Raw genomic sequence first — 26382 nt, forward strand, 5'->3', positions numbered from 1 at the left:
CAGCCCTATTAACACTGGAGTATTAGAAAAAAGCCATAATTCAAACTGAATGCCCTCAAAAAGAGCTGTTCAGACACACTCTTTCACATTTCTACCCACCCCCCACTTATATGACAGTGATCAGGCTTACAACACAGACCTATAATTTCATGGCATTTCTCACCAACTAATCACCATTCTGTACTACAGTGCCTATAAATTCATGGTATTTCTCACCAACTAATCACCTTTCAGTACTACAGCGCCTATAAATTCATGGTATTTCTCACCAACTAATCACCATTCAGTACTACAGCGCCTATAAATTCATGGTATTTCTCACCAACTAATCACCATTCAGTACTACAGCGCCTATAAATTCATGGTATTTCTCACCAACTAATCACCATTCAGTACTACAGTGCGTATAAATTCATGGTATTTCTCACCAACTAATCACGCTTCTGTACTACAGTTCCTATAATTTTATGGTCATTTCTCACCAGCTATTTAACCTTCCATATTGAAGTATGTACAGCAGGGCAATGAATTTGAGAAAAATCCCATCAAACTGTAGGTTACTTAGGAGATAAATGGGTGAAAAATGCATAATCCAGAATATTCTGCAATTTAACATTCCTCACATAGTTCATGCATTTGAAAAGTATCAAAATTAACAATTCCTTGATTTTGCTTTGTACTGTCAACTTACCACAAAGTTATCTTTGAACATCTTGATATCCCCAAACAACTCTTCAATACTGTATCTCTTTGGGTCAAAACAATAGAACTTGGCAAGATCTTTGAAAAGCCCTTCCATCTTCTTGTACATGCTGTTCAGTACATCATATTGCTCTGTGGCAGAAGTTATGAATTCGTGGAGTGGCGTCAAGGAAAACTTCAGATCAACAAAAATTTTCAAATAATTTCATAATCAAGCCTCTGAGGTGCGCTATCACAACCCCACAACATCGCACTTCTGAAATCAAATCTACACCTGCTATTATCATGTACACTTGACAGCATCATCAAGTTTTAATAATTAACTGAATCTGACAGTTACATCACATTCCTTTTTTTCAGCAAGGGATCTGATATGCATGTTTTTGCTCAAAAACAAAGGCATGATTAATTCATCATTTAATAAAGCAATTCCCCAAATTATATAATACTACATGTAGCTGATTCAAATGGACAAGAGTTGCTTTGGCCACAGCCCTGGAACAGGGGAGGTTTTAAAATGAACAAGTTTGTCAGGTACAGGTTTCCTCCTGCTGAAAACCTGACTGTCACTATTTCTGTGAAATATTCTTCAGGTGCTTAACCAACAATTAAAACAATACATAAGTTATAAGCAGCATACATATCTACAAATTCATTGCATTCTGAGTTTTTCTAAGTTTTTTAACTTGATTGGTGTTTTAAACAGAACAAAAGACTATTTCCCTTTCTAAATGATGGTCAAATCTATGGGTAGAATAGACAGAAATCTTAAAATAGATGGCTAGTTTTTTTGTTGAAGAATATGTGGCTTTTACACACTTTGAAATAAATATTATAATGATAAAAACCAGATTTTAATGACCTTAAAGACTAGTTAATTCCATATTTATGCCAGTGAAGCTCAGAATGAGCTGGCCTGAACAGATTGATTATTGAGAAAAACAAAGATTTTAGGGATCTCTCCACGTGAGACAGATGATTCAAGTGTTCATATGACGTACATTTCTAACTTCTTCCATGCTGACCAGCGGTGGACTACAGGCACTACAGGGGACTGCTGGCTCGATGAGAACCAGGCTTAGGACAACACCTACAATATGCAGTTAAATGCCCTTTTATATAACAGACAATGTTATCCTCAGCTGTAACCAAACATGTACTCAGTGCTTCTAGTGATGACTGCAATGCTGTGATGTCACCGTCTTTCCAGGTATATGTGACTTTAGCAAAAGGTAAATAAACCGCAAAAGTAGACTGCTGAAGTTATATGATTTTTACTCCAGCGGTTTACAAATCAAATGATTTTAATTATGTGGCTGAGACATATTTAACAATTGTTTGCTATGCATACAACTTATTGTAATGGTGAAAAAGGATATATTCATCACATCTCCAAAGCGGTCATTTGCATCAGAAGACTTCCCAATATTTTTCAAATCAAGCTCTAGTTGACTTATAGACTTCTCCATGTGTTTTAAGTTCTTCTGGATAATTTCATCTGACACTGGAAAAGAAAAAATGACACAATGTGGATTTAATAACCCTTAAATGTTTGTGCGTTTTTTTATCAATGCAAAACATTTTATATTGTCCTTTTCTCCTGTAATCTAAATTTAATGGCCAGAGGAACAGCCTTATCTGACCATAATAAACTGATTTTTTTTGGCCTGCTTCTACATTTGGGGCCATCACATCATAGTGTAATAAAGACACCCTCATACAGATAACTGCTCATTTTAAGTTGCTACAATACAGAGTTTAAGAGAAAATGTCTCTCTTAACATTGGTTGAAGTAGCAGGGTACACCAGCTATCAAGGGTGTAAGGCAGCAGAATCAGGGCCATCTCATGCAGGCCAGTGCATTAGTGTAGCAGACTCTGCAGTGCTTTTGACGGACACACAATATCGGAACAGGATTTACAGATATTGAGAATTCTTGATTAAATGTTAATTTGGAATCTCATACTTTTCTGTGTATGAACTAATACCACTTATTGAGAATACTTCCAATGACTAGTGGTATACTGACACAAGTGAGTATACACTTGATCATTTACCGAAAACAAGAGCTATCACTAGTGGTATACTGACACAAGAGAGTATATACTTGATCACTTACTGAAAACAAGAGCTATCACTAGTGGTATACTGACACAAGAGAGTATATACTTGATCAATTACCGAAAACAAGAGCTATCACTAGTGGTATACTGACACAAGTGAGTATATACTTGATCACTTACTGAAAACAAGAGATATGACTAGTGGTATACTGACACAAGTGAGTACACACTTGATCATTTACTGAAAACAAGAGCTATCACTAGTGGTATACTGACACAAGAGAGTATACACTTGATCACTTACTGAAAACAAGAGTAATGACTAGTGGTATACTGACACAAGAGAGTATACACTTGATCATTTACTGAAAACAAGAGCTATAACTAGTGGTATACTGACACAAGAGAGTATACACTTGATCACTTACTGAAAACAAGAGTAATGACTAGTGGCATACTGACAGAAATGAGTAGTAGATCAATGGGTGTAGAGACTTACCCCTGGCTGCCTTATCTACATGTATTAACTCATCAGGGAATGATAACAGGGATGGGTGCTTCTCCTCAACCATCTGAGCCAGGAAATGGGTCAGTGTCGATTTGTTGTCATTGGTTTTTGTATTTGATAACTACAACAAAACATAAATTTAGATTCTTTAGGAGGAGATCGCAGTTGAGTTTTAGGAGAGGCTATGCCAGAGATGTTTTGCAGAAGAAATCCATATTCACTAATCATTTCAAATTTTGTCTATTTCTGAAAAGCTCAACAGCCTTTTCTGTAACTCAGATTTGCACCAGTACTATTTATGATGTAAATATGATTCTTCAGTTGGAAGTTGGAATTTGATCCTTTATATAAATGTTTGGAACTTTACAGCCCATCTTGAGCAGTAATGATATAATCTTCTCTGAAAAAGGCAATTACCTGGGCTATTCCAAAATAATAGCAAAAATTCAATTATATCTGTGCCGCTTGATTTTTGCCAAAAAATTGTGGTATAGCCTCTTTTAAGACGTTAACTGTCAACTGTGTTTTGGTTCAATCCCAGTCTTGGACAGGGAATCACTGACTTTCTTGGGAACAGTAAAGAGCCAGTTTACATTTGCAGGTGGGGCCTCTGTGGCTAAGGGGTTAGCATGCCAGCGTGGCGCTATGACCCAAGAGCCTCTCACCAATGTGGTCGCTGTGAGTTCAGCTCACGCTGGCTTCCTCTTCATTTATACGTGGGAAGGTCTGCCAGCAACCTGCAGATGGTCGTGGGTTTCCCTGGGTTCTGCCCTGTTTCCTTTGATAATATGACATCCTAATATACGTATGTATGTCACATGTGGGAGGGCTTGTCAGTTACATGTCGGTGGTTTACCTTGGTTTCCTCCATCCATAAAACTTACCAACAAATAAACATTAAAATACAGTATTTAAGGATATCAAGTTACAGTATTAAGTATTTATTCACCATGCATTTTCATGTGCTTCGTTCATGAGTTCATGCAACAAGTAGGCCTCATCGAGCCAAGACTTACCTTAGAGAGGTAACTGATTTGAAAACCTATTGATTGAGCATTTCGAGAGCCTGCATTCATGTAGTTGCCCACAAGCAGGATAAGTTGTAGCAGCTTTGCAAACTTCTCACTTTTCTTCACTTCTTCACAGGCTTCTGTAGCTGCCACCAGATCCTAGGGAAAAACACAGACAGAAACAATTTCAAAGGTTTGATATATGACAGTAAAAACCGTAACACCTGTCACATTCACAGGCTGAATTTGAGACAACATGAAACATTAACCCTTTCATGTTAGATAATTCAGGAGTGATGTACACACAGCATTCCATAGCCAAAACATATAATAAGCTTACCTATAACAAAGGTAGCCATCATGAGGGAAATACATGCATTTCTAATATGCCCTTTCTCAAAAATTTAAAAAAAAATTTCATTAATATGTTAACAAGGGTTCCTAAAACTCATCAATACACCATCTTGCAGTTATGCATGTTTCCACTAGATTTTGTCAGTCATGCTTACAATTCAAAGTTTGCCTAAATTTAAGCAGATCTTTCTTAATCTGCATTTGAACTTAACCTAAAGTCAGCCCCTATATCTGAATTAATTAATACAGTAGCATTCCAGAACTGTTCTAAAAATATTTTTAAAATTCTACACTGCTTATCAACAAAATAAATAGCAAACAATCATCAATACCTAGCCACTCATTTGGTGACGCCATTTTTGGCAAGATATGGCTATTTAGAGTGATGTCTAAAAACTTAGGAGCTCTCCTGTACCATCAGTAGTAAACAATGTGACAATGAGAAAATACAAACAAAACAAAAATGTTTCTTTTAGTTTGGAGCTCGGTGAAGGCGTTTTTTGTGGACACAAGTGTCATGTTTTAGCAATCCTACTCATCCTTGCCCTGCATGGGTGTAAGCATTTGGTCTAGCTGGCTGTACCGGCCGACATCAGGGAATTAACCAAACATAGCAGGACCTCCGATTAATAACAGACTCTTTCATTCAGATTTTGGGAAGATATTTTCATAATAAATCTGACAAAAATAATTCAAATTTACTGTTTTCTTGCCAGCCCAACCTGACAAGTTACTGTAGTCTCCTGCCCAACATGCATGCATTGTGACACAGGGAGCAGTTCTCTGCTCATAAATGTGTGGTTCAAAATGCAGCAGTTTAACAATTAAACCAACAGCAAAATCCAATTTATTGCATCGATATCTGTTTATCCCCTATAAGAACCCACATTGACAATGGAGAGCAAAAAGGTTTTTTGACATAACAGCCAATTATCACGTGACGCTTTCAGTGCTACTGATTGGGCAAACTTCACCTTCTCAGCTTTCAAAACATTATAGAATTTTTTCACATATTTTTCTAAGATAACTGTGTCCTATATCATTTTTTTCTATGTATATATAGTGTCAGACTTTATGTTCACTTTAAACCTATTCAAAGATAACCTACTTAAGTCTTCAGTGAAGTAAAGGATTACTCAATACCCTGTTTTGTTCGCAGAAAACCACAATTTTGCCTTCTACACAACTACAATATCTTTCAGCATACTCTACACACATAGATAAACAATATTTTCACTTACTGGTTTAATATCACTGACCAACTCCGGGAAACTTCTTTTAAATAACATGGATTTTAATCTGGGAATAAGTCTTTTTATACTGGACATCTGGAGAGTAAAAGGCATCATCATTCAGATACAGTATGACCATGCACATATATGAGGAAGTAATACCATACACTACAGCTACATGAAATGTGTAATTCTCACACAAACTTATTCCAAACAATCAAATTACACACTTATGTGTTTTCTGCCATTCTATAAAACAAAATCAAAAAAACTATTGATGATTATATGGACATGACAAAATTCAAGCAGCAAAACATCAAAATGAACATTCAACATTCAATGCTGATAACTTTATATATCATGAGACGAATATTTCCTGCACACTCCACTCACCTCAATAGTGAACTGCTCTGGCTCTGCCATTTCATTATACTCATCTTTCATGGCTGCTAACTGGTTCATCTGCTCTGGCTCAGGCATGAGCTTGATTAGCTGTTCTAACAGAGCCCCTGATAGGTTCTCCTCGTCCATCTCAACTATCCTACGCTTTATCTCCTTGTAAGGAACTTTGACAGATCCTAGTAAAATGGCTGAACAACAAAATATCAAATCAGCCTTAATAAATTCTGTAAGATTATTTAATACAAATACATTTATATATTGCCTTTAATGAATTTATCTATACAATCAATAATGTTGACATGAAAACTAGTTTCATACTGAATTACAAAAACTTGGCCTTTGAAAAAATGAACAGAAATATTGCACTACTGAAATGACTGATGCTTCAAACTCACTGCACTTTACACTTACATAAATTCTGCCCAACCTTGGCATCAAGCACTTTGAATGCCTTAACTTTTTTCCCAGCCTTCTTCTCTGTAGGTTCACCTGTGTTTTCTGGTTTTGCTGGAATAAAAAAAATAAATCCAAATATGTAACCGCCACACCAGACAGTGTCATATGTTTCTAAATGCACTAAAAACTAACTAAGTAAAATGATCGGTTTTTACTGTATTATCGTAAACATTTTTCTCACAGCACTGATATGAACTGACTCAGTAATTATTACCATACAAAAAGAAGCCACTAATCCAAACCAAGAATATGATCTTGTGTAAAATGTGGTTACTGACTTTATCTCAGTCAGTCAAGTTCTTGCTTTCATTACTACTCAATGTCAAGATGAAAGCTTTTGGAAATGGTTGCTTTGGAAGCTACTCCGTTAGAAATTGTTCTTTTGGGAAAAACTCAAATCACTCACCTTTCACCTGCATTGAAAAACGCTCCTGGAGTTCCTTGAAGAGGTCCTCACTTTCGAACTGCTGCTCATTAACTTTGACCCAAAAAGATTCCTTATCAAGCACTTTAGCATTAACCTATAAGACATAAAAAAAATCAGTCCTCAGAACTTTTTACACTGAAATAATCATTAACTTGCTGTGCATTACATGTTGATGTTGAACAAACCACACAGAGAGCTGTGTAGACTGCTTTTACTTTGACATTGCTGTTGTTTCACTTTTACTTAGTTGCTAAGAATATATCATATGTATGACAGCAGTCATGTTTACATGTATGTATCTAGAGAAAACTGTTCCAAACCAAGGAGAAACTAAACATCTTCTTTGGTATTAGATGGAAATCTGCAGCCTCTTCCACGATGCACTGGATGTGAACGTGTGATTACAATGGTCACAGACCGAGATCCCTATCACACTGCCGGATGAGTGAAGGTCCAGATCAAGTGAGATTGCTGAGCCAACGCAGTGTTTACTTTCACACATTCTATTTATTTATTTATTTATTTATTTATTTGATTGATGTTTTACGCTGTACTCAAGAATATTTCACTTATACGACGGCGGCCAGCATTACGGCGGGTGGAAACCGGGCACAGCTCGGGGGAAACCCACGACCATCCGCAGGTTGCTGCCAGACCTTCCCACTTACTTCACACATTCCAAGTACAGGACACTGATACATGCACATCTTTTGAAACATGATAGCCAGCCTAGATAATGCTCCTTTCAAGTTTACAATCAAAATTTTTATGGTGAATGCAAAATTTCCTTTAAATATTCCAAAATTCTGTGGAAATAGGAAGTCAAACTTTTTTTTTTTTGGCTACCGGATAGTATCGCTTTAGCATTCTCCAAAGATGAAAGTATGACTCTAATCAACTAAATTCTCAAAAGATTTCCCATTTGCTTACCTTATCCCAATTGGCCCTCTTCATTTGAGCACTAACAGTGTATTTCTTCTTGGGCTTCATTCCAAATGGAAGCTGATCACCCATAAAAGCTGGGGGTGGGGGTGCTCCCGGGGGTGGAGGTGCTCCTGGTGGCCCAGGGGGTGGGGGAGGGCCTCCAGGGAAAGGAGGGGGAGGGGGTGGCGCCATGCCTGGTATGGGAGGAGGAGGTGGGGGTGGGGGGCCTCCTCCAGGGATAGGTGGAGGTGGAGGGGGCGGAGGGGGTGGTGGTCCACCCCCTGGTATGGGTGGAGGTGGGGGTGGGGGAGGACCGCCTGCACCACCACCTCTTTGAGCCAGCGACTCGCTGATAACACTGCCTATACCATCTTTGATCTGTAAATGCAAAAATTGGAATGATCACACATGATTTACTTAACTACAGGTATACAAACTTGTATTACACTGTACATCCCAGCACTATAAATTTGAAAAGCAAGTCCTTCTGGCTTTTACCACAATTAACAAATCATTACTGCTTACATATTATTGAAATTAATTTCGACATTGGCTTGTCTCGTGTATGGATGCTACTATCAAGAGCAGCAGATATACCGGAACACCCCAGGGAGGTTACCTCTGATGTACCTTTCAAGATCAACAGAAAAGTTGTTCTCCATGGCTTTCCAGTTTTCCACCAAACCCAAAACAATTATTTTTTTTGTATTATGGCATTTATTGCATAAATTAATTTATAATCCACAACATCAAAGTGTTATGTGTTCAACAGCTTTTCACAAGTGACGGAGAAACATCAAAGGGAGACTACTGTACATCAAGCACAACATTCAAAGGCAGCTATTTACCAACATATTCATCTACTCTGCTGATTGTGTCATGTAAGTAAGGAGACAAGACAAGAGACTACTGCTTACATTTCCTTTCAACTGAGCAATTTCTGCCTCATACAGCTTGACTTTCTCCTCCAGGCTCAGTAGTTTGGCCTCGGACTCCTGCTTGGCAGTCAAAGCAGTTTCCAGTTTCTGGTTAATCTCCACCACACTATGCTCAGCATCCTCGAACTTTGACTTCTCTGATAAATTACCTGTCAAAAACCAAATAAACACAATGTATTGGTCAAAACCCTTCCAGAATGCATCAGTTGAATATCACTATATTTGAAAACATTAAAGACTTTCAATTACTTCATCAGTTACTGTCACTGTTTACAGTCTTCTTTGATAGCCAACCACACACTGTTGTAATCAAGAGAAATGCACGTAAAGATGTAAGGCATTTTCCTACACAGGAATGCTATTCTTCGTCCATTCTATCAGCAGATTCTCATCAAACCCTAACAAATTTCAAGCCATGGCAATATCAGTCCAATGAGTCTGATGTGTATTTGATTGGTCATATTCAAGACCATTTCACGTGTTTATGTGTGGAGGCAAACAGAGTAACTATTGCCAATCACTGCCCTTCACAAAGTACATGACACGCCTTCTGATTTAAAATTCTTACCTAAAAGCTATATTTTTCATTATCCATGCTAAAATCTTATTCAAGGCTAATCTCGCCTGGGTTAAATTCGGGTTTGTTTTCACCTCCAGTACTCTAGACATGAAACTAGACATGAGTGTGTTGATGATTGGCTCAAGAGCATCTAAGACATAACTTCAAAACTATGAATATGTCAAGGTGTAAAACAAGCGTGAGTGTCAGCACTTACTTAACAAGGGATCCACATCGATTTCAAACCTCTGGGTGAGTCTGAAGTCAGGATCTACTCCACTTCTGTGTAACACTATCTGAGTGACACACTCTTCTATTAACTTGTAATACTGAGGCCTGCACAAAAGACAATGCACCTTATACCATGACACAACTGATGAAGAACAAAATGTTATAAAGACAACTACATGACATTCGGTTTGGATTATGTTATAAGATGTGAAGGTTAGTGTCACACCCAGATAGGTTTATTCCAATATTTTTTGATTTGATTGACAAAATTATTTCACTTAACTAATGTGAGGTTTACATACTGTGGACAAAGCTTGAGTCTTGATGTACACAAAATCACCGCCTGACAACTCCACACTTCAACCTTAGTAGGTGGAGATGGATTGATTTTCACATTTTCTGTTGGCCACTTTTGTGCACTTGGCCAGAAGCTGTACTTATATGTATGACTTACCTGGCAAACAAGTCATCTCTGATGGACAGGAGGTGTTGTAGTATGGATATAAAGTAAGGCTCAGCCACAGTGTTTACTACAGTCTGATATAACAACTCAAAACATTCCTTGGGATCTGTGACAACTGTTAAGGGTATGTTGACGAACAAGAATGATTGAAGGCCATCAATAATCAACATGAATTTCACACCTCTTTCATCGAGCTTTTATCGTAAGAACAGTATGGAACACATAAAAAACTAAACTTTTCAAGACTAAAATAAATTAAGCTTTCTTACCCTTAAAGTTGCAATATAACTAGAACTTTGAAAATAGGGTTTAACTGAAATACACACTATAACTTTGAGGTACCATATGTAAGTGTAAAACTTAATGGCAGAATGGACAAATTTAATTAGCCTTAATGTTTGGAAATGGCATTCATAACTGACTTACATACTGTTTGTGTATGTATACATTGTTATATATAATGGTTTTGCCATGAAGGGGCTCAGCATAAGAAGCTTTAGACTAAGCCCAGAATCAAACTGTGGCATGAATTTTTCTGATAGAATATTATCTTGTCCAGATCACCCAATCTAAAACTCACTTGACGTCATAATCATAGAATTTTCTGCTTATTTTGTGTAAATACTAAAATTACACACAAAAAGGATATTCTAATTCCATGCGAATGTTGTCATAGCGATGCGAGAACTCCTCAAAGTCCTCTTCTTTGTGTTCATGGAAAACATTTAACTGAGTTTTCAGCTCCTCGGAATCTTGTGCATCTAAACTCTGAAAAAATACAACAAAAAACAGCAATGTTTCCTTTCCCTTAGGTCTGTGTTAAAATGAAAATTGAAAACACTGAGAAGTTTCACAAAATCAACAAAAAAGTCTAAATGATGTGATCCCAAGTTTTAATCAGTAAGATTAGCAAACCAGAGCCAGAGCAACTTCTCAAACTATTTAATGTATCAAATGACCACAATTATATTGTATAAGCTAGTTTCTATCAGATGTGCTTGACTGCAACTGTCCGCTGTGACATCTTGACACATTACTTTTTAGCAGTTTAAAGAACTGTTTGCATGAGACAAAACTCATCCAGGACTACAAATGTCCACATGACAGCATGCTGTCATTGCAGTTCTTTGTGAGGCAATTTGTGTCTACCCCTCCCTACCTTCTCCAGAGGAGAATATTCAGCACTTATTGACACATATTTGCACTTTTAAATTTTCATAGATATGGGAATATTTGGAGTAGAGAAAGTGCCATCATACTCACAGGTAACAAGTCAATTAACCCTGTTCTCATGAACTCATTCCTCAAGTGTAACCTGAAGTCCAGGTCCTCAGGTGTGGAAATGAGGGAATTTATCAACTGTATACAGGCCACCTGAAGCAAACATGTTAATTATCAGTACAGGGTTAGGTCCACAACTGAAAAACTGACTCGGTTTAAACGAAGTTAAAAACTATTCTTAATGTCTTCATTACACAATACTTGGGGGTCAAACAAAAGACAAAAAAAACCCATAAAATATAAAAATAGGAGAATCTGAATGTGCACACACACTTACTCAGATTGATCTGCACTGATAGAAAGCATGAGAAAGAAGAAAGGTCCTGTTATAACACTTTCCATCGGAACAAACGATAATTAACTTCCAAGAAATTCCCACGATAGCCACACTGTTTTGTGAGAAGAGGTAACACAGATAGGAAAGGCCTGTCACTTTACATGGATAAAACTTGCTCCGTCCATCTTATTTATTTTAATGCATATTTATCTGCGTATATCAATATAATAATGTACCAGGTGCTCGGGAGACAGAGTATTCATCTCCCAATGTAAGTACTTAACTGAAACCTTGCATCAAATTGAAAAAATCCAAAGTGATAGGCCTTTTGTTGTCGCAAGATTTCTGCGCAAGTTAAATACTGCCTATAAAATAAACCACAGGGCAAGGTGTTGTTGTGAGCTACACTGGTGTGCCCTACCTGCATCAACTGGTTATCTCTCATCCCCAGTCCCATGATAATTGGGTCAAACCTATTCTGGCTGCGGATTTCACCACAAACAGTGATGCCCTCCAAAATCTTCTCATGACTGCAACAAACAAGCACTGGAATGAATCATAACTGTTAGTACAGCTTCTAATATTAATACTGCCTAAAAAGCATTTCACGGACCAAAAAAAAAAATGTCCAAGTATTAGTATGAGTATGGACAGTGAAGCTGATTTACAAATAATGAATTACTTAAAGATAAAGCCCATTATGCACTAACAAATCATCATTTTTAATGGTTTTTTCTTCTTCTCACTAGTTTCATTGATTTATAACTTTCTCTTCATGCTATACCTTTAAACTCAAAAGAAGACGGAATACAACACATGTGAGATCTAACTTTAATTGCATGTAATTCTTTCCTTCAGTAATTTGAAGTAATTAGTTGTTCTGCCCAGTGAGGCATAAAGAATACCATTATAGAATATTTTATCTCATAGGGAACAATTTGAGGTATAGGAATCCCGTGCCCCTGTAGTGTTTACCCATCTACAGGGACTGGACTATGTTAACTATCACCTACCTAGGTAAGATGTAGGATTTATCATGTATCCTATATGCCAGGAGTGCATGCTTACCCATCTGGAGGGACGAGGCAAATGGCTGCCAGCAGCCGCACCGCTTCCAGCATGGTATTTGGGTCAGATGGGTCCACCGTCCGGGCCAGGATCGTGAGAGCCTCCTCATGGTCAATGATCTGCCGCAGGCCAAACTGGAAGAAAAGGTGAGATGACAACAGTTGTCTCCAGTCACGTCTCAAGAAAGGTGGGGTATTCAGAGCTAGTTCTTGGATATAAAACCAGAGCAGGTAAATTCAGAGTTTTATATGCAGAACAATCTTGCTAATCCAGAGACATGTGCAAAATGAGGCAAAAACATGAAAATATGAAACTCTGACAAACAATACATGGAGCCTTTGTCCAACATTGTTGTTAACAGAATTTTGAGCATCAGATATTAGAGATAAAGGTAGGCCATTACTTGTTGTTGACCTGTTTCTGTTCATTAGGAACAGCAGATTCTCAACAAACTGACATCGTATCCTCAACCAGGTAACCAAAGTAGCCACTGTAAACTTTACAACTCTGCAGATCTGCACTTCCAGGTTAAAAGTACAACCAGTTGTTAAACAGTGCATGAGCTCATTACTAATTTTGGTCCAGATTAAAACGCCATTTATTTTATCCTTGAACAAGATTGGTATTAAGATTGAAGTAGTGCTTAACTTTTCATACACGTTTAAATAACTGACCCCAGGACTGTACCCTGAACAGAAAAGGTAGAAAGGTAAGCCTGACACCAGAGACAAGTCTGCAGAAAACAATTCTCAAACAACATACCTTATTGTTCATATAAGCCTTCAGACATCGCACACACTCGTTTGTGCTCCTTCGTTCAACTTTACTGCAACACACAAAAACAGGTATACAAGATGTAGGCAAGGACACAATATTTGCACAAAGACATAAGATGTGGGCAAGGACAACAGATCAACCCATGGACACAACATATAAGCAAGAACATAAGTAAACAAGGATGATCAATCAAGCCATGGACACAACATACAAGCAAGGACATAAGAAGTAAGCAAGGACACAAGAAGTAAGCAAGGATGATCAATCAAGCCATGGACACAACATATAAGCAAGGAAATAAGAAGTAAGCAAGGATATAAGAAGTAAGCAAGGACACAAGAAGTAAGCAAGGATGATCGATCAAGCCACGGACACAACATATAAGCAAGAACATAAGTAAACAAGGATGATCAATCAAGCCATGGACACAACATATAAGCAAGGACACAAGAAGTAAGCAAGGACACAAGAAGTAAGCAAGGACACAAGAAGTAAGCAAGGATGATCGATCAAGCCACGGACACAACCTATAAACAAGGACACAAGAAGTAAGCAAGGACACAAGAAGTAAGCAAGGATGATCGATCAAGCCACGAACACAACATATAAACAAGGACACAAGAAGTAAACAAGGACATAAGAAGTAAGCAAGGATGATCGATCAAGCCATGGACAGAACATATAAGCAAAGACATAAAAAGTAAGGAAGGATGGTCGATCAAGCCATGTACACAACATGTAAACAAGGACATTAGAAGTATGCAAGGATGATCGATCAAGCCATGGACACAACATATAAGCAAGGACATAAGATTTGGTTAACAACAAAAATTGTAGGCTAGGACATAAGTTGTACATGTAGGCTAGGACACACAAGATGTATATGTCGGTTAGGACATAAGATGTAGGCTTGAACACAAGATTTAGGTAACTGAGCAGGGTTTACATTGAGATGTGATCTAGAAAATCTAGCCTGGCCAGAATAAAAACACATCCATGATCACAGAATTGAGCTAACATTTATTACACTTTTGATTGAGGCCATTCACTGAACGGGTTGAAGGCTGGTGAGACTCTAACCAAGTCTCTTTATTCACGCCAAACTTCTGATAACATATTTCTATGTCTAAGATAATGAGCTTGGTTTTCTGCAGATTACTTTACTTTACTACTAGAGAAAGTATTATGTGTCCTAAAACACACCACATATGAACAATTTCCTCAATTCCTTACCTCCAGAAGTCATTACGTAGAACACACTGAGACTGAGTCCCCATGGTTTTCAGAAAGAGCACTTAAAAATGCCTAGCACTAAGATTCTTTAACAAAATAATGACTTCCAATACATAACCGTTATCCCTGAAAGTCAGCATTTAAACCTGGCAATTTCAGGTAAGGTACAAGGGTACACATGATACAAAACTGACAAACTGCCCACATGCACAGATAGTAAAATCCCATGTGCAAACCTGACAGAATATAACTCAAGTCCCCACCCTCCCAAGCTGCCACCTAACCCCCACAAGAAAAAAGCCCTTTGTTTTACTGTCCTGGAAAAAGTCATGCAATCCAGATCAAAGAATAGCAAGTCTTGACCATGGAATGTTCCAAAGCTTTTACAAGTTGACTGAAATAAATCTCTTTCATAGAATACACCAGTCCAGTCATGCTCTCTACCATCTATGCCATAACAAAATGCGGAGGACCATTTAAACTGTAAACCATTTTACACGTGTGACTTCAAGACCTCAAAGAACTAAGATCTATGTCATCTATGGCCTAGTTTTACTTCGCCAATAATATCAAGATTCACTAGTAAAGAGAGTAGATTCATATTTTAATTTGTTTTGTATTATGTTTAAAAATAAATCGATTTCAACATTACACAGAGATAATATATATGTACCAAGATTGATAGGTGAAAATGTCCCGAGTGCCAGCTGAGAAAATCAGTCAATGTCAAGCAGAAGCTCTTCTAATGTGAGAAGACTATTACTGGTCACTTACTTGTCACAACAATATGTCAAGTTTTTCAAAATGGCTTTCAGTCCATCCACTCCAAATTCTTGGACCCAGCTGGAAATAGAGACCAAATGAAAATCATGCTACACATTTCCATAACAACACATGACACCTGCAGACTGTCTTTATTTATAAACATTCATGTAGCATAAAACAATATGAGTTATAGACTATTAAGACACAATATTATCACTTTACACACAGAAATTTTTGTTCAATAATTTCACATAGCTGAAGAAGATGGGAAAGAGCGAATTTTCCAATCTCCGCTTTTGTTGGTGAGGAGTATGGTCCATTGTTTAGATGGAAGAATATAACTGTGAATTCCACAGTTTAACAAGCTGAATAATGAAGCAGGCAAAATTATCATTAAATACAATGAAATAAAATTTGAAAAAAAAAAGAAGCAAAAAACATCTCCTCTCTAAAAAATGAAAATCCAAATTAGAAAATCTGATTTTGCGTTTAATACCAATATGAAACATCTAAAACCTTTTCAAAATCAGTAAAGCCTTCTAGGATTCTTCTACAACGGTGACCTATATTAATAGTCTGTTTAGGGACCTGAGTGGATTAGAACCGCTCACCTGACGGGATTACTGGTTAATGAGACACGTAATGATTCCAGCACTTTTAATCTCTTATCTCCCTTTAAATCAGCGTTCCGAAGATTATGGATGAATGCTTGAGGTGAGTCAGAAGTGCCTTTTGGCTGAAAACGGAAAAATGCCAACAATGCAAAGCAAACAGACAGACTAATTTTTGTATTTATTTATATATTTGATCATTATGTAACACAAAGCTAAGAAATATTTCACTTATACAATGGTGCCAGCGGAAGTAAACCACCGACCTCTGGAAAGTGACAAACATTCCCACATGTGATGCAGAGATATGCCATACTGGTGGAGATAAGCGCTCTTCAATGAAAATTAGACTGCAAAAAACAGCTACACAAGTATCAACACCTAATTATCACAAAGGTCACGGGTATAGTAAGAAACTGGGAGTTCTCCTCCCTAAGGCCATTATTGCACTCGTACCATTTACATGTATCTAATTCAAAGTACTTTAGCCTAACTTCAAGCTGCATACCAAATTTGAGAATAACTTTGGACTGAAAAATGATCTTGGATAACAAAGTCCGTTAGCTGTTTTAAAGGGAAGCAACTCTTGTGATTAATTCAGCTATGCCACACCCTATATATAATCCAACATAAATATCAGTTACACTTGATGTATGTATGGTGGATCGGTAAATAACCTGACTGTATGTAGTTTGATTAACTTTTAATACCTTTCCTGCCTTTGTAACAGGTATTGTCCCAATGCAAAGACAGTATTCCTTGTCTATCTGCCACACATGTCACACACACCTAGTAGCCAGTACCTATACATGTAGATTCACATTACCTGGAAGCTGCCTTTGTACTGCATGGCTAACATCTTCCTCTTCTGGTCATAAGACTTCTTCCTCAGTGGTTCCTTCATCTGTTCAGTGAGGTTCATGTCATCCTGAGAACATGAGACATCAGAACATACCACACCTGACATAATCAACACACCTTATTCTGATTGATTTATTTGACTGGTGTTTTACGCCATACACAAGAATATTTCACTTATCCGACAGCAGCCAGTATTACGGTTAGAGAAAATCAGGCAGACACCAAGAGAAAACCACGACCATTCGCAGGTTGCTGCAGATCTTCTCTTGCACAGCCGGAGAGAAAGCTAGCATGAGCTGGACTAGAACTCACAGAGATCGCATTAGTGAGCGGCTCCTGGGGACACTTTATTTTGAGGTTATACATTTAATTACATAACAACAAGATTTTGGTTAGTTGCTGAAAGAGAATCGCTTTACTTAGAATTTGTCCTGAAAAGAATGCTGGTCAGGGCTTAGCATTTCACTAATGTTTTAAACTATACACATGTTTTGTTGTATTCATATATACATTATTAGGTTAAAACGGTGTGATAAGATAAGCCAGAAAAAATAGGTCAAGTTGGTACAAAGAACCTGTCTTTGTAAGTTTTATACACATTGTGCCAGTACCGTCTTAACGCACTTAGCTAACTTCCGTGTTTAACTCGTCAAAAGGCTCTAACATGGCTGGCATACTGATACATGTCGTAGTAAGAAAAAAAACACCAGCCTATGAGTTTAACAAATTTATCATCATGTAATAATCTAAACATTCATACTCATTAAACATTATTTTTCTTCCACCAAATACATTTGCCTTTACAATGCGTACACCCACACAATATATCTTTGGCTTCCTTACACACTGCCATGATGAACGTGGCAGATATAATTGTGATCACAATTATACAGTATATAGGCTGTAGAATGTGATTAATGAGTTCAAAGTCAAGGGCATTTTCCTCTTGTATACAATACAAATATCCGTGAACATGTGCATGCATGCAGCCTGCATCTGCACACATACATGGACAGCTGTATACATGCATGTGTACATCCATGCAGGCAAAATGACTAGCAGAATGACAATACCTGTATGTATGTATGTATGTATGTGTGTGTGTGTGTATGTATGTGTGTATAACTTTATTTTCGGAGGGTAATTATGATATAAATGTGGCATAGCTCTGTCAGTTCTCAAGAAATGTTCTTCCCAGAGGCCCTCTATATAATACATTATCTTACAATATTTACAGGAGAAAAGAGACACGTCGACTTGCATGTAACATAATATCAAAGTATGCAGTAGAACCGCATGCATGTATTACAACCACATGCTTGCAGTACAACCACTACTCATTAATTTTGCCTTACGCAGGATCATTCATGATGAAACTGGCAATGCCAGAGAACTGCCCAAGTGTTGGAATGAATCCTGGTTTCCCCGGCACAAAACAGCTCATTAATCACTGTTACACATAAATTTAAACTCCTCAATACTAACATGTACATAATATACATCTAGTTATCGTTGTAATTTATTCAATGTACTTTTAAAATGATATTCATTTTAATACCTGAGTGCCCTAACCAAGCATAACACTGGTCCTAATGCAGTGTAAATATGTAGAAGTAGCTCAGCTCACACTAAGGCAATAAGTGTCTGTTTGTATTTAGTGTATTACAGGAAATCTAGACGACCAGTACTGCTGGATCTGCTCTTATTCCCACAAGTACTTCACAAGCTGACTGCCAGAGATTGGTGTGAAGGAGCCCTAAGGTCAGGAAGTTAAGCAAGAGGTATTCTGAACAGTTACACTGCCTAACCTAAGGCACAGTCTGGGGGAGTTAACCACCCATGTCACCCAGGCAGGTTTCATGGCCCCTCATGCCCACAACACTACTGGGTCATATGAAGTGTAATCTGACATTTAAGTTATAAAGTACTTAAAAGCCTCAGACATAGTCAGCCCCATCTGACCGGACATGAGCCGTCAATACAACAGATCAAAGAACTCAGCCCCAGACTGAAGCAGTATTCCTGTACATACATCATTACACACGTCTGCACTCACACTCAGCATGGGGTTTTTCTATACAAACGTTATGTTCAATAAAATATTAAAATAGGCCAATCTGTTCAAGTCATTGTAAATCTAAAAGGCTTACACATCTATGTTTCTATCGCAGATAGCTGACCTAACCAGAAGGCACAAATCCCGTACATTTTAATGGCGATTCAGCCTCACTACACACATGTACGCAGTATTCAATGTTTACAATTACAGAACCACAACATAATCCAAATACTCCAACACAATAATATTTGTTTTTAACATGGAAATGTTTTTTTTTCTTCTTTTTTTTTGCAACTGGAAACTTCTCACCATCTCCATGTACATGCTTCCAACAGTGAAAAGTTCCATGTAAAATACACATTAACCTATTTGTGATATGAATTAAAATATTTAGTATTAAATACATGCACTAAGCACCATTCTTAACAGCAAAATACCAAAACCCTCTGTAATCTTATTGAGGAAAGCCTGGATTGGCCACTGTATAAACAGCAAACCACTGTCAGTACCGTTATCATGGTAAGGCTTTGATAGATTTAATCACAAAACAAATCAGCCAGATGGGTTAACATCAGTGTGAGTAGTGACAGCAGCTGTGCACGCTATCTGCACTGCTTTGATCTATTTCCTCCAATGAATTCAATCCGTTTTGACAAAGTAAGATCAGTCTTCCAAACACAGAGGAGCATGCATAAATTAGGCAGAAGTACATGTACAAGTATGCATGAAAATGACACATGTGCATTGTTAGTATTGATTACTCAGATATAATACCATCAAATGTAATCTTATTCTAACCCTTTAAGGAAGGTGTTACTACTGTACTTGTTACCAAAGTACATTGTACAGTACATACACATATATATTACTGTTATCCCTGTATAGGAAGAGTAGTGTTACAACTGCATAACGAGAGCATAGTGTTATAGCCATACAACCACAGTTACACGTTACAAAAGGATAGCCAAAGCACAGTGTTATAACCACAGTGTTATAACCACACATGTACAACCAGAGAATTCTGTTACAAGTGTACCACCAGAGTAATATGCACATACAACGTCATCAGAGTAAAGTGCTATAAACACGACAACCATACATGATCAAATTTCTTTCTCATTTTTCTGATCTCCATTCTGAGCTTTCATATGTGAAATGAAATGTGTATATATACATACGGTATGTTCAAGAGACTGTAGACACACAGCTATTGCTTTAAATGTTTATAAAATATAGAGAGGTTAATAACACACTGTTTAAACAGGCTTGTGCAGAGGCCTGGAAATGTCAAAATAATCTACTGCTGGGAAAATTGCCATGGAAATCATTTTTCGCCTTAAAATGAACTCCTCTAACAGTGTTATACTAACTCAATAAAATGACTACTGTGAGAGGGCAACTGTTTGCTGCACTTCATTGTACACATACACACACACACACACACATATATATGTATGCTTAATTTTTTAGCTTTATTTAAGATATAGGGAATCATCAGTGTAGGAAATGTGTGTACAGTAAAATGTGTGTGTGTGTGTCTGTGTGCACCCAGGGAAAACAGCCAACAGCATCACTAACTATTTATTTAAACAAACTGCCGTGAATATAAATAATGATTTTCTGAGCAGTGCATTTGCTACTCCTTCAATAGAAGAGAAGCTGAGCTGACTGACAGCTGATAAACACAAGCCACCATAGTACACACTGAGATATCAACCGTCAGCTTTAGTGTGGATTCAAGAAAAATACTGAACATACATTTGCTCATTCATGATATCATGCTGTACTGGAGTTCATGTTATTCCATGAAAAAAATGTATGTGTGAAGCATCACAACATACTCAGCTAGCAACAGCTGTATGAGAGCAGCCAGCCTGATTGGTCAAGGTCCAGTAATGGCTTCTTTCAGAGGCATTTAGGAATTGGGATGGTATAGATTGACAGAGGCATTACTTATGGATAACAATTCCTGAATTTATTGTGTTGGTGAATATGGTTTGATAACGATGTAAGAACCTACATCGAAACGTCACCAACACAATAAATCCAGGAATTGTTATCCAGGCATTAAGTAATGCCTCTGTCAAGGTCCAGTAATAACTAGAGGGGGTGTAGTTTTATGTAAACAACTATATGTATATGTTCATATATATACATGTATCATTGCAGATCATTATTTAAACAATGTATTGGTACCTACATTTTTAAGTGCTCTCAGCATACAAAAATGCAAAATAATTCAGCTTTGGCCTACTGGCAGTGGTCAGCAGGCACAATATGGTATTCATGTGTATGTACATGTATGTGCCCAAATACATAATCTTACTCTTATAATACATACATGTACATGTAGTACCTGGTCAATGAAGGTTGAGTTAATGACATGTACTACACACACATAAGAACTGCTGTACATGTAGCATGGAGATCAGAAATCTGTGAACAGAAGTAGAGGCTACTTGTGCGAATTTGCCTCATGTATATTCAACCAAACTCACATCCATTTGTGTGTGAGCACATTCATGAACAAGTTCATCAGAGGGTTCAACAAGCCGTAAAACTCCTAAAAGATGGTGGTAATAAAGCTCAAATCAATCATTACTCAACATAGTTTCTTTAAAGGGTATTTGAATGTATTTCTCTGCAATTCAGAAAAAATGTGTCAAGTTAGCTGCTGCCAAATTCCTCACAAACATACAGAGTACAGCACTTGGCAACATACATGTAAATTTGTACAGGTATGAATGCCACATGAAGAAAATGCTTCTTTGCTCAAACTGAAGGTATAACTTCTGTACAAAAGTCAAATACATATATATCAACAATATACATATATTGGTAAAAAATAAGCTTCTCATCCACATACACGCTTGTCTGTGTATATATGAAGGTACATGTAAGTACAAGTAATTGCATATTGCTGGCATTTCTGATGAAATATATATAAATATATACATGTATGTGCCCTATGGTTGTTTCTGTCTCCGTGGTTTTGGGGTGACAGGTTCAGTGTGTTGGTAGGTATCAGTATGCAAACATACACTGCCTGTAGGTAGGTAGGGTGACACCTGCCTGCACACAGGGCTGGTTAACTCTGATGTTATCAGGTCACACACCACATGGACATTACCAGGGAGCCTACAGAACAATGACTCCCAGTCCTCTCACAATACAAGGTTCTGTTACACATTAAACATAACATATAGAGCACTCAATGTGCTATATAAGCAAATCTATCAGTCAGATATACATGTAAGTGTGACAATCGTGCCCATAACTAATGATCTTCCAACAACCTCAGGCTATACAACACACCTACAACGGTCAACTGGGGCAAAAATCTGATTGAGGTACCTGTACATGTATGTAATGATCCTATACATGATTTTGTGGCCAATGAAGCATGCACAATTCTCCATGATAGGTGCATATACATGTACATTTTCATGTTGTCACCGTTGCCCTTAAACCCGAGCGCAAGATATGATCATCATTTCATATGTTTTTATTCCATTCTAAAACTATATTAAATTTTTAACAGGTTTACTGAAAGTATGAGGTGTTTTTTTTTTGTTTGTTTTTTTTTAAATTATTTTTTAACTTCTTCTTTCATATGTTCATCATTGGGAATGATGGGTTATTCGCATCTTTCACACAGGTCTGGGAACAGTAGGTAAACCGTGCCCACACATACATGGGACATGTATACATGCTCTACAGGCCTGGATAAATGTATATATAGCTGCCTGTGTACAGTCTGCCAGGTTAAAATGTCTTGTCAAATGAGAAGAGTGATGCAAATCAACCTATGGATAATTTAAGAACCTGCTATCTGAAATTGGATGTAACTGAAACCATGAGGTGGCCCCATGGTTGTTTATTTCTTTCTTTCATTTCCTATGCCAGTTTCATCCCATAAATACGATCCTACTTGTAAAGGACTTGGAGTTTATCAAGCATGTTGTAACCCCAGCTCAGGTCACCAGTCTGCTACTGCTGAGCTCACCTGTAACACAATACCCGGCTGCTCCAAAAACAGTTGTCAGACCCCACCCACTCCCAGGTCCAACCAGACTGAGCCCAGGCTGAGCAAAACCTCGGCCTTACATGTACTTGACATCCACTTCACATGTGGCCACTTTGGATACTGATCAACCCAATACAACACAGGCCCCGCCCTGTCACACTTACATGTACCACAAATCTTTCACCTTCTAGTACAATAAGGTCAACTTTAAGACTTAAGGGTAATTATATTCCACAATAATCTACATGTAATTTTGATGATAAACCTGCACAGCCTGTACATTTTGTACAACACATGTATCAAAAGATTTAGCCTAAAAATTTAACTTTTTTTAACTTAAAGGACTTTTTTCCAGGCAGCACAGTGTATACGCATCTGTATGGCAGGATTTATCACATGTACATGCATGAGATTATAGTATAATGAGTGGGTTGGCCACCTTTCATACCTTTATAGCCTATATGTAAAAGAGAAATGTTTTCTAAACATGCCTAAATCTATACCAACAGAAAACAAAGTGTTTAAATACCAAAAGTTCTAAATAAATGCATGTCCTGACCAAAAGTGTCTGTGAAAAAAGTCAAACAGTTTCAGTTTTACATCAGTTTTACAATGTATGACTTCCACCTAATTGTATACAGACATCACTGTCAAACAGGATTTATATTGTTTATCCTACATGAGAAAATTGACAACGCCCTCTGCTTTGTTTGTATGTACCAGTAAGTTTAAATCTGTACTACCTTTGTCAACCCCAAGGAATGAAGAGACATGCTCTTACGTGAAAACAAAATAATAACATTCCAATTCAGTCATATTTAAGTTTTAAACAATAAGCAGCACTGTTGTGCATGTTTGTACACAAGTGTGCCTTGTAGCCTACAGTTTCATAAACTACATACATGTACACGTACATTCTTAGCCACTGGCAATGATGTAGAAATGCTGCCATTCATATCAACTCTAAACAAAAGCTGACAAAACAGGGGTGGGGCCTTTAAAGGAGAGGGAAAGACAGCAAGCCCAAAGGGACACACAACTCATTATTACATTTCTGCAAATCTACAGTTTCACAGAGATAATGAATCCCGTTATTTGAGACTTTAGAACACACTGATATATATCATTTATTTAATGTGTGTTTCACCGGTGAAATGATATATGAACATACATGTATATCATGCAAATTAAAAAATATGTCCACAAGCATGACTACTTAAATCTTCTGGTGTTGTCTACAGATTAATGGTAGATCTTCCATAACAGAAAATTTTTTGAGCAATAAACAAATACATGTCCATTTAGTGGTAATAAAATTCAAATGATAATGTTAATATACAACTGTACATGTATGTATCGGTAGTTACATTAACACACATCTGATGTACATGTCGTTTACTTTTTTGGGCCTTCAAAACATGAAAATGCAGTGATGCCCAACATTTTGATTTTAATACGCTTTTGGTCAAGTATTATTATAGTACCAAGTCTTACACCAGTTATAGTCACCTTGAAAGAATATAATTTATTTGCTTGCAAATTTGCAGAGTTTGTAAGAATGAAGATGATGACCACTGCCCCTCACACTCAGTCACCCCACCAAATCTTCATGTACACTAAACCCTTAACATTACTTAAAATCCTCAGACATGGTCAGCTGACAGCTGAACCTCCATGAATAAATGATTATGCCTTGTTCCACATGTTCAACCTTTATGACAAAAGTGCTATAAGTATGGATGTGCCATGTTACCTCTACATGGATGTGCTATGTTACCCCTACATGCATTTCCAGGATTATTTATATATTTGATTGTTGCTGAGTGCCACGCTCAAGAATTTTGTACCAAGGTATGGTAGTTTTTTTGGGGTGGGGGTGGGGGTGGGGTTGGGGGGAGGAGTGAGTGAGTGCTTGGGGTTTAACATCGTACTCAACAATTTTTCAGTCATACGACGACGGGGGGTGGGGGTATAGGTAACTGAAATGCCCAACCTTTGCATAATCACTAATAAGATTTTGCACATACATGTATGACGTATAGAAATTGCACACTACTGGTGAAAAACGAGATCTTCAATGACTAGTTTACTATGCAAACACCCATACCGACACTGTCGATTGCTTTAATATTATCAAGGCAAATTTTTACGACAAACATAGTATACATGTATATGTATACAGCCCAAGACAGAGAGATAGAGTCATAGCTGTGTATAGATGTACATGTAATAAACAAACCCTCTGTTGGGCTGTGGTTATCAATAAGGTCCAGGAGGCAGGCGTGGGCCATGAAAGAAGGCCACTAATTAGGGTCATCTGCTCAGTGTTTGGGTCAGGACTAATTATCCTTCCGTGGGTAGATATCCTCCCCACCTGGCCCAGGGCTATCCACATAATACAGTACATGTAAACACACTGGAAATCTCACCAAAGTTGGACGTATGTTATGATTTCTCCATTTCCTATCCCTCACACCTGGGGTCGAATTACCAATATATTAACAAAACTGCAATCTAATCCCGAGCTAAAGTGAATAGCAATTTTAAATTAAAACTAACACACTTGTTTATTTATTTATTTATTTGATTGGTGTTTTACACCGTACTCAAGAATATTTCACTTATACGATGACGGCCAACATTATGGTTGGAGGAAACCGGGCAGAGCCTGGGGGAAACTCACGACCATTCGCAGGTTCCTGACAGATCTTCCCATGTACAGTCGAAGAGGAAGACAGCATGAGCTGGACTTGAACTCACAGTGACCGCATTGGTGATAGGCTCCTGGGTCATTACGCCGGGCTGGCGTGCTTACCCCCTCGGCCACAGGGACCCCGCGATCACACTTGCTTTGAAGAGGAAAGAACCCATTTACAAATGTGCATGTATTACTTTTGAGTCTAAAATAAGCCTGGTTTCAATGTCTGTGTTAGCCCATGTGAAATGTACATGAATAGACAGTGTACATGTTACAGACTGCCTCAGACATGCTGCTTTAATGTTGATCTTGTACATAACGGAGATTTGCACCACAATATATGTACACACACCCTACTCTATGTGACTGTCTCTTACTTCATACACACCTTTAATATGCCATACAAACAAAAAAGGACGTGCATGTACAGATGAATTTTTAATACCACAAAGACAA

The 26382-nt window shown here is 37.6% G+C and overlaps 1 protein-coding gene across 6 annotated transcripts in view; it reads right to left on the reverse strand.

Moving 5' to 3' along the window:
• Positions 1–26382, reverse strand: part of LOC135472607 (protein diaphanous homolog 2-like) — a 58596-nt gene that overhangs the window by 17413 nt on the left and 14801 nt on the right. For all 6 annotated transcript variants that reach the window (XM_064752186.1, XM_064752189.1, XM_064752188.1 and 3 more), the window contains exons 3-22: positions 17108–17209; positions 16282–16406; positions 15680–15748; positions 13658–13721; positions 12896–13029; positions 12249–12357; positions 11533–11643; positions 10918–11037; positions 10261–10376; positions 9793–9911; positions 8996–9165; positions 8085–8456; positions 7134–7248; positions 6683–6778; positions 6263–6459; positions 5879–5965; positions 4290–4442; positions 3265–3394; positions 2082–2206; positions 692–856 (exon numbers count right to left, since the gene is read on the reverse strand). In XM_064752186.1, the coding sequence (XP_064608256.1) occupies positions 692–856; positions 2082–2206; positions 3265–3394; positions 4290–4442; positions 5879–5965; positions 6263–6459; positions 6683–6778; positions 7134–7248; positions 8085–8456; positions 8996–9165; positions 9793–9911; positions 10261–10376; positions 10918–11037; positions 11533–11643; positions 12249–12357; positions 12896–13029; positions 13658–13721; positions 15680–15748; positions 16282–16406; positions 17108–17209 (2679 nt within the window). The remainder of the gene's footprint in view (positions 1–691; positions 857–2081; positions 2207–3264; positions 3395–4289; positions 4443–5878; positions 5966–6262; positions 6460–6682; positions 6779–7133; positions 7249–8084; positions 8457–8995; positions 9166–9792; positions 9912–10260; positions 10377–10917; positions 11038–11532; positions 11644–12248; positions 12358–12895; positions 13030–13657; positions 13722–15679; positions 15749–16281; positions 16407–17107; positions 17210–26382) is intronic.

The sequence above is a fragment of the Liolophura sinensis genome, chromosome 8 (assembly GCF_032854445.1).
Source record: "Liolophura sinensis isolate JHLJ2023 chromosome 8, CUHK_Ljap_v2, whole genome shotgun sequence".
NCBI lineage: Eukaryota > Metazoa > Mollusca > Polyplacophora > Chitonida > Chitonidae > Liolophura > Liolophura sinensis.